The sequence below is a fragment of the Gigantopelta aegis genome, chromosome 10, assembly GCF_016097555.1.
Source record: "Gigantopelta aegis isolate Gae_Host chromosome 10, Gae_host_genome, whole genome shotgun sequence".
Lineage (NCBI taxonomy): Eukaryota > Metazoa > Mollusca > Gastropoda > Neomphalida > Peltospiridae > Gigantopelta > Gigantopelta aegis.
In genome coordinates, this window is record NC_054708.1 from 50,389,412 (window position 1) to 50,406,002 (window position 16,591).

The 16,591-nt window shown below is 35.7% G+C and overlaps 1 protein-coding gene across 1 annotated transcript in view; it reads left to right on the forward strand.

Moving 5' to 3' along the window:
* Positions 1-12,230: 12,230 nt before the first annotated feature.
* LOC121383671 (hyaluronan-binding protein 2-like) overlaps positions 12,231-16,591 on the forward strand; it is a 45,846-nt gene continuing 41,485 nt past the window's right edge. Inside the window, exons 1-2 of the mRNA XM_041513765.1 lie at positions 12,231-12,251; positions 12,683-12,860. Coding sequence (XP_041369699.1) covers positions 12,231-12,251; positions 12,683-12,860 — 199 coding nt within the window. The remainder of the gene's footprint in view (positions 12,252-12,682; positions 12,861-16,591) is intronic.

Here is a 16,591-nt window from a genome sequence, read left to right on the forward strand (position 1 = left end):
CAAGGCTAACACTTGTAAACACACAGGAACATTGTTCGATAGTCGTGAGTTATAAATGTAACGTTTTTTGATCAAAATTAAATGGTTTACTATCATCTGCCCTCTTTCTATACCAAACATACGCCGAATCCTGTTGTGTTAAAAAAAAAAAAAATCCAGATGTATAGTTTCTTCATCGAGTTTACAAAAAGTACATAATGCATCATCGCGTAATCTAATTTTATACAAATAGCTATATGTGGCCGTTATTCTATGAATAACTTTATACTGAAAATCAATTAGTGATAATTGTTTGGTACACAGTCTGGGTGCTACGTATATATTTTTCCATACCTGAGTTACTTTCCAAAATTGTGGACCAAAAAAAGTTTGTGTTTGTAGAAAGAATATTAGTAAATAAACCGCAACTTTTGTTTGTTTTAGTTATGACTCGTATAAAAGTAGGATGCTTTATGTTTTTGTTTTTTTTCTGGTATCTTTTCAATGTCTTTTCAATTTTCAGGTCTATTGTGTATTAATATTTCATAGTCTAAAAATGTCCCACCAATATTATATTTTTGCTTTAAAGGGACATTCCCGAGTTTGCTGCATTGTAAGATGTTTCGACTAATAAAATATGTCTACGATTAAACTTACATGATAAATATATTTTCTTGTTTAGAATATCAGTGTCTGTATATTCAGTGTGTTTCTGGTCGTCTTAATATTTATAAGAAGCCCAAACTGGATTTTGTCTTCAACTAATTTCGTACGTACGAAAAAATATTAAGTCTATAAAAGGAATACTGTGTCCCGTTTTTGAGAGAATGTCTCGAATATGTATAATACCTTTATTATATACCATTGTTTAAAGGGACATTCCTGAGTTTGCTGCAATTTTAAAGATGTTATTGACTAACAGAGACTTTTTAACGATTGTAATTACATACTGAATATATATTTCTGCATAAAATATTAGTGGCTGTGTATTAAACGTGTTTCTGATACTTCTAATATTTGTACTAGGTTACATTTTATTTTGTTTCCTAAATATCCAGTTTGAGCTTCTTACAAATATTAAGACGACCAGAAACACATTAGATATACAGACACTGATATTCTAAGCAACAAAATATGTTTAATTGTAGAAATATTAAATTTTTCGGAAACATCTTCCAATGCAGCAAACTCAGGAATGTCCCTTTAATTAGGGTATAATATCACGGTTTCGTTTTTAACTATAAGGATTTATCACAAAGTTTGGATTTAGGGACGAGACGAAGTAGAGTAAAGAAGTGTGACTGGATTTTACATTGGTGAAGTGGTGTTTCAACCTGATATTGAATTATTTCGAGGAATTCACCTGGTTTAATTTTGTAGCGCCAACCGGAGTATTAAGTACCACACTTTTGATTTTTCGTATATTCATGTGCCTTCAAAGAAGCAAACTTAACTTAAACTTGTTAAAATAATCAAACACATTGTTAGCAATAAAGCCACAACACATTTAATGGGAAAATTAACTATTTTGATTTAATCATAAAACCACAACACATTTAATGGGAAAATTAACTATTTTGATTTAATCACAAACAAAAATGAAATGGGGCTTATTACCCAGACTTCGGGGCATTTGGCACCAGTCTCATGGAGCACTAAAGGGACATTCCTGAGTTTGATGCAATTTTTAAGATTTTATCGACTATCGGAGACTTTTTGACGACTGTAATTACATGTCAAATATATCTTTGTGCATAATGCTTTCATCACAGAACCATTCCACATCTTCCATCTCCTGTGGAGTGCAAGTCTATCCAACACAGATCATGTGGTACCAAGAATCGCACAAATCGCAGGAAACCCAATTTTCACCACCTGATTTTCCACATCTGTGACAGGGAGTGTCATCTTCCTCTTCGGTAGAGGATGGTGAATACGTTCGAGTGGTTGATGTTTTGCTTGTACTTCTTGATCGAGCTGTAAGGAGCTGTTTTCCACGACCTCTTCCGCAACTTCGTACGGAGGGTTTTATATATAGCTTTTCTTGTATCCTCTTGCATGCGCATAACACATTCATTACTAATAAGGCTTTCTCAATACTGAAATATCTGTATCCTGGAAGAATGCCCCTTGCCAGTGCCGTTATTGCCTGTGTGATTATTGACGAAGGGGTTTCCATGCCATTTTGAGTACAAAATTCCTGAATGGGGTCCTTGACTTCCGATTTTATATTCTCTTCCGCCGATTTTAATTCCATTAATATTAGGATTATTTCGGATTAAAATTCTAAGAATTTCTACGCAAATAATAAATAAATGTGGTGATAGAGGATCTCCTTGTCTACAACCTCTTGATATTAAAAGGCTCCGAGAGATGTCCGTTTTGTAGAATATATGATACAGTATTATTATAAAACGTAGCTACCTTCGAATAGAGGGACCAAATCCAAAATACTCTGCAGTTCTTTCAATGAATCTCATGGATATGGAATCAAACGCTTTTTCAAAATATATCAGATATATTAGTCCTGATATTCTGTTATATTTGCTTTCATGTAAAATGTGATACAGTGTTCTAACAAACAAGTGTCTTAAGTCATAAGTTGTAATTCATGATATAAACTCGGTCAACCCACACTTCTTTCATTGCCTGTATCCATATATTTAAGGTTATTTGTGCTGGTGTCATATTAGAATGTCTACTGAGCTGGACATTCAGAGAGCAATTCAAAAAGAACATCTTCGTTTGCCTCAACTCAAAGCATACCAAATGGAACTGGTGACTCAACTTTGTAAATCAAACCCTTTGGCTTATGATCAATTATGTCTGCTGGCATTGGACATTTCCATGTGGCCTTTCGTGATGGATGCATAACATTAACATGCGTGTCATCCTCAATTACACAGGTCGCATACCAACATTCAATTACCGTCCGCTACAGCGAGAGGGTTTTCGGGCATACTGGAGGCAGCTTCATCAGGATATTCTATTGTGACAATGTATTCAGTAGCCGTTCTGGTTCTGGGACCCAATCATTGCACTGACTTGCGTAAAGTTTGCTAATGCCTGGCATATCATTTACATCATCGCATACCTTGTTAATTCACTGATGTCCCTTTCACTAACATCTGGGACGTGACATTTTTCATTATTCCCTGCAGGGTGTATACTACCAAATCAAATCCCATAGACGACAATAGTAACATATGTGGCTAAAACTCCTACCTGCAACGTATCAACCGACATAAACGCCACGGATATAAATACTGCCACCCCTTACACTTAAAGTGAATCAGAAAAAAATGGGGGTCAAGCTGCTCGTTTCTGAGATAACGGGTAGCGTCTATGACTACCCTAGTTTCGCACAAAATTCGAGTACTTTTTTTTTACAGGTACCCCATACATGTTTCAAGCACAAGGCTACTTGACACACTGGTACTAGATGAAATAAAATTGCAATTTTTTTTTACCCAGATGAAACTTATTTTTTACAACCAACACACTCACATTTATAACCAATCACAGGACTTGTGGTGTTCACTTCTCTATCAAAAGTTCGGTGCACCTCGCACTTTGACCCAGCCGGAAGTTATTTGGTTTAGTACTACCTATACTGATAACATACATTTTTCAAAAAGTGTCCAGCTATGTGTCTTTATGACAACCAGGATCTGGTGTATTCTGACATAAACTGACAACCTCACTGAAACTGTTGTTTCTACAGTGCAACCTAATATAATGTACACCTCAAAACGCATATATATTGCATATAGTTTTGTATAAATGCAATATGTCATATTAAACAACAAAATGTTTTAAAATAAAACTCCTGAAGATATTTACTTTCAGTTGGGTGTGTGTACTCAGGTATGTATGTAGAGACAACAAAGATAGTCAGAGTACCTCTACCCCTTTAAAGAATTCCATTAAAACACATGCACTTGATTGACCCCTAGATTATGAAGACCTTAACAGGCACATCAACGAAATATCAGTATTAAAAAAATACACTGTCTGAGGAAGGAAACACAAACATGACTGTACCTGTATGAAGTAATGACTTAATGTCCTGAACATTAGTGTTGGGAGGAAATCCTGTATGCTGGGTGTGGGTGTCTTCAAGTTACCAGGTGTGCGAATTTCAAATCCATCGGCCATGCTGATTTTCATAATGAACCATCAAAACTATTGGCAGCCACCAATATTCCTGACTATATTTTATTTATAGCCTACTGTAGTTGGAGGTTTTAATAGTTGTGATATCTGGAATAATCATGCAGCTTTAACACATTTATTTTTGATTAATTACTGAAAAAAACTATTTTTAAATGACAAAATTACCCGAACATCTATTTTCTTGCATTATTTTCTAATCCGGATGAATACAATATGTACATTAGATGTATTCCTACAATCTGTAATCCAGCATTTTATTTAGCTAGTAACATTAGGTAATACAGCTTTAACAATAAAATAAATTATCAACTTAATCCAAGGCAGATAATCAGATCTGAAAAAATTGATTCTGAATCTAGTATAAACTCAAAATGCTTTTCATGAGAGCTAACTAAGTGATTATTAAAAAAAAAAAATTATTTGGAGATCTAAGTATATGTTTAACAACCTTATTGTTATGTACAAATAAGAACAGAAGGCACAATAGTGACAACAAATTTAATTATGTTTTTGGTAAAGTTTTTCTTAAAATTTACTTTAAATTTTGCATAAAACTACAAATTTGTCTAAAATATAACTTAGCACCCTATAAATATGTCAAAATGACAATAAAAATCAACTTCTTTACACATTTGAGTTTTCAGAATTTCATACATAAAAAATTAACAATGTTAATGGAAACTAAAGACATTAACCCACTATTGGCACATGCTATTTTTAATATAAAAATAAATTGCTATTAAAATCTTAGTTCAGGTTGCTTATATATAATACCATATTTAAGAGCAGTTGTATATGGCAAGTCAAATACCATGTAAAAAGAAATTATTGAAATCTTTACAGTATGAATTATAGGCCAAAACCAACTTTTCTTCAGTGCTAACTTTGATTCAAACTCCATTCAGAGCCATGTACAGAGATTATTGTCAAGGTCAAGGTCATTGTGAACTTGCATGATCGAGTGATGGCTAATTTATCAACCAGTATAGATTAATTAAATAAAATGACAAAATCATAATATTTTTTATTATGCACTGAATATGTGCTATAGGGTGTATACTACCAAATCAAATCCCATAGACGACAATAGTAACATATGTGGCTAAAACTCCTACCTGCAACGTATCAACCGACATAAACGCCACGGATATAAATACTGCCACCCCTTACACTTAAAGTGAATCAGAAAAAAATGGGGGTCAAGCTGCTCGTTTCTGAGATAACGGGTAGCGTCTATGACTACCCTAGTTTCGCACAAAATTCGAGTACTTTTTTTTACAGGTACCCCATACATGTTTCAAGCACAAGGCTACTTGACACACTGGTACTAGATGAAATAAAATTGCAATTTTGTTTTACCCAGATGAAACTATTATTTTTTACAACCAACACACTCACATTTATAACCAATCACAGGACTTGTGGTGTTCACTTCTCTATCAAAAGTTCGGTGCACCTCGCACTTTGACCCAGCCGGAAGTTATTTGGTTTAGTACTACCTGCACAACCTTGAGAAAGTCAGTAGAATTGTGAACAAACACTGCATCATTGCCCTTACTCATAACTTTCCTTCTTACAACTGGCTTAGCTTAACCTCCACTCGCATCCAGAACTCTTTTTTTCAACCCAAAGCACAATATATTTTAATGATGATGTAGCAGATTTATTAGCCTAAAGCACAATTATGTACCTACATTTTAATCATAAAGTAGTAGATTTGTTAGCCTAAATCACAATGTACCTACATTTTTATCTTAAAGGGACATTCCTGAGTTTGCTGCAATGTTTAAGATGTTATCGACTAACAGAGACATTTTAACGATTGTAATTAAATATTAAATGTATTTTTCTGCATAAAATGTTAATCGCTGTGTTATTAAACATGTTTCTGATCATTCTAATATTTGTACTAGGTTACATTTCGTTTTATTTCCGAATTTTTTATATTTTTTTTCGTACGTACGAAATTATTTGAAGACGAAATCCAGTTTGGGCTTGTTACAAATATTAAGACAACCAGAAACACATTAAATATACAGACACTGATATACTAAACAAGAAAATATATTTAATATGTAAGTTTAATCGTAGAAATACTTTATTAGTCGGAAACATTATAATGCAGCAAACTCGGGAATGTCCCTTTAAAGTAACGGATTTTGTAACCCAAAGCACAATGTATGTTGTAGTCATCAAGTAGTTGATTTTGTGGACTAAAGCACAGTGTGCCTTTATTTTAGTCAAGAAGTAACATATTTATTTTAGTCAAGAAGTAACATATTTATAAGTACAAACACAAGGTACTATATTTTAATCATAAAGTAGACGATTTAGTAGCCCAAAGAACAATGTACATTTTAATCAATTATTAGTTTTGAGTAATTGTTAAGATTGTGCAAACTGATAATCAATCACAAAATTTCCCAACAAAAATGACAACCTACTACATTTTTTGAGAAACTCAACTCATATTGTGATTCTTCGACTAAATCGGATTGTTCAGAACCAATGTCTTCAATCTGACCATAAACCTCAGACATGACAAAAAGTGTACTGTATATATCTTGTTTTTCTTCACAAATATATATATATATATATATGTCTGTTGATGATTCTAAGAAAAAAAGTAATAGTAATGAGGAAAAGAAAAGATACTGATTTAATAACTGAAAGCACAATATACATTTTAATAATGTAGATTTAGTGGCCAAAAGTACAAATTACCTACATTTTCATCATAAAGTAGATTTGGTTCTGCTGTTAATTTTCACAAAAAAATAAAGTTACTGATAGGATGCTACTTTCAGGCACACCCATCTCTTGGCAGTGAGAATCGGATAACGTAGATCCCACTTGTACCTTGAAAGATCTATTCTTTAAAGGGACATTCCCGAGTTTGCTGACATTTTTAAGATGTTATCGACTAACGGAGACTTTTTAACGATTTTAATTGCATATCAGATATATTTTTCTGTATAATATATTAGTGGCTGTATATTAAACGTGTTTGTGATCGTTATAATATTTGTACGAGGTTAAATTTCGTTTTATTTCCTAAATATGTTTTTTTCGTACGTACGAAATTATTTGAAGACAAACTCCAGTTTGGGCTTCTTGCAAATATTAAGACGACCAGAAACACATTGAATATACATACATTGATATTCTAAACAAGAAAATATATTTAATATGTATGTTTAGTCGTAGAAATATTTTATTAGTCGCAAACATCTTACAATGCAGTGAACTCAGGAATGTCCCTTTAAGAAATTTGAGATAAAGTCAGCCATACGGCTTCTTAGGCCCATGTCATGGAGGTCTTTCAAAATCCCATACTTCCACGTGGTATCATAAGCTTTCTGAAGGTAAAAAAAGACTGATACCAAATGTTGGTTATGGATAAAAGTTTCCCTACAAAACGTTTCAAACTTAACAAGATCATCGACCGTGCTACGTCTAGATCTGAAGCCACATTGCAAGTTAGTAAGCAATTTGTGGGATTCAAGATACCAGACAAGTCTACGGTTGATCATTCTTTCCATGGTTTTACAAATGCAATTTGTCAAAGCAATTGGCGATAACTGGTAGGATTTGTTGGATCCTTAGCACGCTTAGGAACAGGAATGACAATGGCTTTTTCTCCAATCAGAAGGAAAGTCACCAGAAATCCAGATTTTGTTAAAGCTATTTTTAGAAAAACTCAAAAGGATGATTCAGGTGTTTTAAGAGTTGATAATGTATTTCATCTGGTCCTACTGAAGTATCATGGACTCTACGTAGAGCATCGTGCAACTCCTCCCAAAGAGAAGTGCCTGTAGTATACTTAAGCATTGCTTTTCTGTTTTATTTTTGACAGATGTGAAAGCATCTTTACTGAAAAATAAAGAGGAGTTATGAGAAAAATTATCTGGCAATGCATTGGCAATGTCACGATGAGACGTCACATCCGTGTCATTGACAGACAAAATGGCGAACTGTATTATTGGATTCTTTTCCCTTGATTTTACGTTTTTATTGAAAACATTTTATTGCATAAATAACAAAAGGATTGGGCACAAGTTTGCCAACTTACTATGCCTGTGTGCGTGTGTGTACATTTCCCCCATATTGGCCCTACATGCCTCCCCCCACACACATACGGAATAAAGATGGCACAGAGTACGAGCCTGATGACCTGTTTTAAAGGCAGACTTGAGCAACATTCAAGGCACAAAAACTGTGTACACGGACTGATTCTCACCTAAAGCTTGAAAATGAATGTTTATTAACACCCCAACACACACACAGATACCATATTCAAGGGAAATATATGAACGAAGTGACGAGCAACATTAATATACAAATTCAAATGTTAATTTAATACGGTGTAAAGATAATATTAAAATTTAGAATAAAATTCAGAATCTCTGAGAAATTCGAAAGCAAGTTTAGGATGAAATCGTAATGATTCAGAACGGCAAGGAAAAAACAATTTGCTCAGTCGTGCTGCTACCATATCTGGGCACGTGCTTATGAAACTTAGTCTTGACTTTAATAAAGTCCAGACTTTAACGTAATGCTATTTGAATGGCGTTGCCATGACGTTAAAGTCTGGACTTTATTAAAGTCTAGACTTTAAGGTTGATAAGCACGGGGCCAGATACAGAAACTAACGGCGGCAGGCCAGTTAGGACCACAAACACCACAATCAGTTTTGAGCACACTGGTGGAACAAGACGGGTTTACTCCAGGCTGTTATCATTACTTTCTAACAGAGAGAATGAGCTGGGGTTGGTGCCACATTAAAATAAGACTGTGAACGCCATGAATACATCGAGTATATCGAAACAGTCCAAAACACTTGCCGAAAACAATCCTACAGATGCTGGTCAAGAATTCCACCGTGACGGAATCACACATGCCACACATTTTTATATCTTTCAACTGCAATCATTGACGTTCTGTTATTGTGAACATTAATATACCAGATACAATTGTTAGCTTGTATTATTACCTACACTATGGGAGCTCACTCGTGAGTCTAGGGTCAGTAGTTAATTTTGTATGAACGACTGAAGTTTTGTGACAGAATCACAGGCACAATCGACATTTTTATGACAGCATTAATGACGGACAAACTCTGCTCTCCACAAATATTTACTTAGGTAGTTTATTGTTTTTCATTTGTAAGTTCTGTTAGTGAAATGAAGTTTCTATATACGCTAATGGCTGTATTTCTTAGTCCAGTCCACGTTGAACAATAATAACATATTTAACGTGACGGAATCAAGAGTGCAATTTCTATATTTTGCCTTGTCTAGATGAACTTCACACAAGCATATGAAGAAAACTAAAAACTATAATGTGATTCCCTGAAACAGCTGAATAAAATAGCGAATTACCCCCCTCCCCCCACCCCCACCACACAAATAAACGACTGACCAGTAATGCAAACGAAAATAAATCATGTAATAACAAACAAATATTTAATACAAGCTGCAAAGTAACGATACACGAGAACACGCGGTGGTTGGGGTGGAGTGGGGAGGTGCACAACTAAACCTCACTTCATAAACATCACTGATTATATTTTCAGTTGGTCAGATTATAACTAAATAAACGTAAGTCGTGTTCAGATAATAGCAAGTCGTGTTCATAATCACAATAGCAAAACACGATTCTTCGTGCAGAAAACTGCATTTTAACTGGGTGATCTGGTGGTGGATGTTCTTTAAACAAATACAACATGTTATCAAAGTCAGACTGGAACATACGAAACAGGATGCAAAACGTTAATAGAAACATCGCGAGATTAGAATAATCTACTTAAAAGTTATATTTAATTGGATCAAAACCGTGTTAAAATATGAGTATTGACTACTTGTCAGTTATCCTGCACACTCATCACAAATGAAATCGTAGAAACGTCTATCATATACACCTGCATACGTTTCGTGAAACCACGTTGAACACACAGGAAATTGAATACATGGCTCAGAATCATCGCTGTCATCCCAATAGTTTCCCTGACATACCCCACAAATATTACTGGGGTCATTCCTTGGTGCTTGGTTTTGTAGACGACTGAGCATGCTACATTTGGATTTTGTTATTTTTGATAGACAGAATGCTTTGGATCCAGACTCGGCTCAAGTTACTTGGGTGTTTCATCTTCTGAGTGGTTTTTGATTTTCTGGATTGGACACCATTAGCTGTGGACGCAATATTATCACTGCTTACTTCATTTGGAGAATGCTGCCCACTTGGAGCTGTACCGACATTTTGGTATACTCTTGAATTTCAATGTCTGCTGATGGTGGTGACGGGATCCACCCAAATGGCCCAATATCCAGCACTGATGTTGCATCAGTTTTGTAGCAACGACATCTGATACCCTCAGGAACAACTTCAACAAAAAGAACGTTAATCGTACCAGTAATCTCGGGTAATTTGTTCCACAAATCAGTTACTTGCAGATTACTACACTTCTTAAATAGTTCTTTACTGGACATGACGACCACCTCTATCTTCGTGTCGGCATCTAACAAAGTCTTTGCATATATGACTCTGCATCCATTACGATGTTTCGTCGTGTCATGATTCGCCGTGCTGAACGATGCGCTTTACAGTACCTCTCAAAGCAATGTTACGTCCCTTCCCATGAGATGTTGCTGTAAAATTCCAGCACAGGTTTAATTTCGGAAATTCATGCTGCAAGTGCCAAAGACGTACAAACATAAATTGTTTTTAAACTGACTGGATGGCCCGTCAGTCCAAGTGTCCACATTAGTGATACTAGACATTTCGTCATGCACCTTATCAAGAATCGTGCTTAAGAATGCAATAACTGCATTCTTTTCGTGGTCACAATGGTCGGTGAGGAACACCAGTGGGTGACTTCCAAGATCATAAATGATAACAGTTAAAATTATGAAAGTCGTTGCCGCCAGCGTGCTGAACGAATTTCATCTTGATATATACAAGTGAAATTTTCTGAAAAGTCCATTTGAATCAAACAGTGTTCATTCTCCTTATTAGCAGATAATTTCTTGTCAGCTTCGTATGCCTTCACCTGTTTCTGTTTTATAAAAGCATGCTTAAGGAACCGGGAAAATTTACTTCTCAGCTGATTCAGAGCATCTTCAACAGTCCCGTGCATCAGTTAATTGTTGAGAAAAGCATCTCACTTTGTCCACTGTATAGCGTCATTCATCGAACCCAATGCACGATTCTTCAGCTGATCATCAAACAAGACCCCGTCTTTACATACAATACAGCTGTTGAGGTAACAGTCTTCTTTTTCACCGTCATAAATCCACTTTAAGAAGGAACTCCTGCCTTGAATACAAATGTATTTGAGGGACGTTTTGGCGAAGAGCTTCCAAAAGTAAGATTACATGAGCGTGTTGGTGGCACACACACACATTCTGTGGGATTTTAGATGAGAATAGCACATATTTTGACCCAAGATCTCACTACACAGATAACGTCCGGGTGAGAGTTCATCGATCACGGTCCACTATAGTTCCTAATTGTGACACAAGTTATGGTTCACATATTCACTTCTAGGAAATGGTGAAGAAATAAAACAACATGTATGTTTAATGGTAAGCCTTCTAGCTGTATTTTGCCCATGTTATTTTGTAATATTATGCACTGACCTTTTGGGACATGAGTGTATCAGTTAATGAACCACCTGTTCGGACCGGTACCACAGCCAGATGCGGTCATATAGCAAAAAACTGAGACGGAAATGTTCTCAATTTTGGAGTGAAATTAAATGCTTATATAATGTATGTTTGCAATGGTGTATGTTGTTCATGCCAACGAGAACCCGTTCTATTGGTAATCTCATTTGAAGTTTGGCAATTTAACATGGGTTTCAATGGTAGATGACATCTGTGTAGTAAAACCTTAGGTCGAAGAACTTTGACTTTTCAATTTTCACATCTCGATTCTCATCCTTCGATATGGCGTATACCTCAGCGACTGTCATAGTCAAGTGCCTCTTAGTTTCGGTCTGCTTCACTTGCCCAGGTTCCCTGATTATCATGGTGTCTGCTTTACCTGGCATTGTTCTCGAAACTGAATCAGTCATGGAGATAAAAACATTCCAAGTTTGATGTCCTCTGATAGGGCTGTGGATCGTCGGATCACATCGTATTTAGTTAGTCCATATTCCAAAGCTATATTCTCCACAATAAGTTTCCGTTTTCTGGGACTGACAGGCAGTGCTCATTGAACTTTGGGGTGGGGTGGCGTTGGTATGGGGTGGCGTTGGTATAGACTGGCTAGTGAAGCTTTTAAGATGGTTCTTGTAACAGAGGGATTTCAAACAATGTATAATAAACCAAAATGCTCCTTTTAACCGCCTGTCACAAGCCCAAGAACTTCACTTTGAATTCTATAATTACATGTATATCATTTAATACTTGTTTTGTTATATATTTTTATGCTTTTCAGTGCATTGATATTCGTTATATAGTGAAATCATAGCCAGTTTGTAGTTCGTGTGAAGTATTGTTAAATGGCTGTTTTCTCTTTGCAGCATCCCGGCTACATACGCACCAGCAACTTTCCAAACGATATAGCGCTGCTTCAGCTTGATGAGCCTGTGGACTTGGAATCTGGAGATGCACGTGTGGCATGCATCCCCGATCCCCAGGATCAGATAGATCTCGTGCACAACTCACGCTGCTGGATCAGCGGGTGGGGAGAAACGCGAGGTAAGTGCATGAATTCATTTACAAGTACCCACGTGGACAGATAAATGCGGGGAAGATTGTCCTTTAATGACCACTAGTCACGAAGATGTATTTGCACAGGGCATGGGACAATATTTTAATGGAGGTAACTAAGTTTGTTTACTATAAACAATAAACCAAAGTGAGTTGTCTTCGTGGATAAACAAAAACCTGACTGTCAAAACTCGATATGGGCATTACATGTAATATTGGCGATATAATGTGTGTTGCTGCTAATAACAAAACAAAAATAAAAACGTACATCCGTTTAAGGAGCGAACACTACATCACGTGTGTGTGTGTGTGTGTGTGTGTGTGTATATATATATATATATATATATATATATATATATATATATATATATATATATATATATAACCCGATTCTATATAAATCAATAGGCGTGAACATATCCGTTTGCATTTACGTATGCGGATGTACATATGCGTCATCTGAATACGTTAAACTTGTCTGGAAATAATCCTGACGTACATGCGAAGATTTACGCAATGGGAATTTCGATGTTACTTCATATGTTTTGGCATCATCAGGTGTAATTTCCCCACATGGTCCCAACCATGCCTCGAATAAATAACAAAATAGATGTTGAAAAATTAATTAATCTCGCGAAACAAAATAAGCTTCACTACGATTCTTTTGAGAAGCAACACAAAGATGACATATTTCTGAACAACATTTGGCCATTGACATCATTAACACCTCATCAAACTCGTCTCCGCTTTCCTCATCTAGCTTTAATAAATCGTTTTTAACATTTGCCTTCCACAAAGCCATACTTTCTGTATAAAATAAAATAGCGCCCGAGATTTACTCTTTGTTTTTTTACGTACATATATGACTTTATTTTTATTCTTACATAATGTCTTTGGAAAACCCCACACACAATATATATGCAATACGTATACGGATACACGAACGAGTGTGTTCGTCCCCAAACACCAATTAAAGGGACAGACCCTTGTTTTAGCACATGAAAATTAACACTAAGTTTAGTTTAATATACAAACCTGTAACACATTAGGATAAAGTCCCAAATGAGTGTAACACGAGTCTGTGACTTTGAAATGGTGAAATACACTCTAAAAAATATACTAAAACTTGACTCCCATAACTCTCAGACGAACGTGCGTTTTTAAAAATATGAGAAATGCATTTTGTGATATTAAAAACACCAGGATGACCAAACAGACACTTCGTATGTACGAAAATGGGTAATCTAAACAATAAAATATGAGGGAAGTATGATTTCAGTTATCAAAAACGCCTCTTAATAGTAAAAACTAAATATGCCTTAGTGTTTACAAACTGGGGTATGTCCCTGTAAAGGACTCGCAGACAGTATTCTTGTTGACATTTTAAAACAATTCTATTGCCCTTTGGAACTCTTTAAGAGATAAGTAACTTGAATTATTCCAATGTATCCGTATCCGTTATTTCTACGTCAAGTTCACCTTGTGACGGAACCACTTCGCCCACCAGTGTTTATTCTGTGAATGATTAAATATATTGAATCTGGAAAGCGGTCTTCGATTTTTCCCATTGACGTCCAAGTACGCATCAACAAAAAAACTTAATGATAAACTTTAGGTCAGCAAAAGAAGTTTCAACGAAATAAAAATTAAATTAGGCCCATACATGCTATCCCAACACCCTAAGTTGTACATTATCTGTCTAAATATATCTTGTATTCGCAAATAAGACGGATTGCATATTATACCTTTTCATTACCGAGTATCGTTGGCGGTATCAAAATAAATCTAAAAAAAACCTAATTACGGAATCAGTGTGTCAAAGTGTAAACAAAACTAATTAAAAAAAAAACGGGCCAAAGAACGCTGATTCTATCCGTGATGACGAGATAAACGGTTTGTACGAAAGGTGTTAACTTGGTATTTATCCTTGAAACACTCTGAATACAACTGTCTTGTGAATACACTATTTCTGTACGAGGTTGAATAGAGGACCGAGTCATGCTTTGAGGGTGTTATACAGCTTTGCTATGATCCTGAAATTGGCTGTGGATTTTTAGAACACACACACACACACACACACACGAATTGCCGTTGACTAAGAGAGACAGACATCGCTGCTTACCCTGTGTAAATGTTTACTGTAAGATAGTTGATATTTTCATGTATTTTGCCCAAAAATTCTGTATTCCTGCTTTTATTGAGTAACATTTTCTGTACGATCTGTAATAAGTTCTGTACAAGAAGTTTGTTTTGTTTAACGACACCACTAGAGCACGTCGATTAATTAATCATCGGTTATTGGATGTCAAACATTTGGTAATTATGACTCGTAGTCATCTAAGGAAACCCGTTACATTTTTCCTAATGCAGCAAGGGATCTTTTATATGCACTTTCTCACAGACAGGAAAGTTCTGTACAAAGTCAAAGCTGAAGTGAATGAATGAATGTTTAACGACACCCCAGCACGAAAAATACATCGGCTATTGGGTGTCAAACTATGGTAATGCAAATAAATAAAGTGATGATCAACATCAATATAAAAATTCAAGGTTTAAACAAAAACAGTGTAAAGAACTGTGCCAAAAATACAAATACAAATATCACAGAATTTTACGGACACCGAATTTTACTCTAAACTTCAATTTGTGCTGTATTGACCATTCTCAAAGAGAATGTTACACCCCTGCACACCACGGTGAGGTTACAGCACGCGCAGGGGAAGCTGAAGTGATGCTATCCCCTAATTTCTCACTAAAATTAAGCGATGATTACCCGACGGCAGTTGGCGAGTTATATTTCAGGATTTGTTTACCAACAGAAACCTTTTAAAATGCAATATTAGTACTCGGTACAAAGCTTCGAAAATCTGAGTGTTAATAAATTAATTCATAGTCAATTAGTCTATGTAAGATAGATTATATTAATCACTCTAACCAATACAACATTTGACAACACTATGCTGTCTTCTGACTAGCAGACACCAACTAAACTGAAACTTGAAGGGTTGTAGCTTATAGTAGCTCGTAGTCACCAATCATAAGAAATGCTAACTCAGCATGTTTAACTCAGAACTAGAAACAAAAATGGCATCATTTCTCAGTAGCATATCCCTCTCGCAAACATATTTCTTGGCAATAGCAGAATCCGGAAAGGCGTCTTTATGTACTTTAATTAGTCTATCGGTGACAGATAATGGCAGGTTGACTTCTGTGATCACTTCAGCATGAAGTTTCGGCTCGAACGTCTATAACCTGCCGACTGGGTATGAAATCTGTTATACTACAGTTGCTTTTTGCAGCTCCGACGCACTGATGCAGTTATTTAGAAACATTTCGTGGAAATTCAAGAGACGTACCGTGATTACATTCCTGTTTATACTGAGGGATCACGGGATGGGAATTATGTGGCCTTTGTTAGGTTTTTCCGATAGACACAATAATTCCCATCAATTTTTACTGCTGAAATTTGGGCAATCATCAAAGCCCCGGAACAGATTACGGATTCATATGCATCCAAATATATTATTTTAACTCACTTTCATGCCCCAGAGCTTGGTTTACCCACAAATGTTAAAAATAAAACAAACATCTGAAGATATTGTATCAGTTTTCTACTTCGGATCTACGTATAGCTATTCAGAGCGACACGCAACATCTAACATACCTTAAAGGGACATTCCTGAGTTTTCTGCATTGCAAGATGTTTCCGACTAATAAAC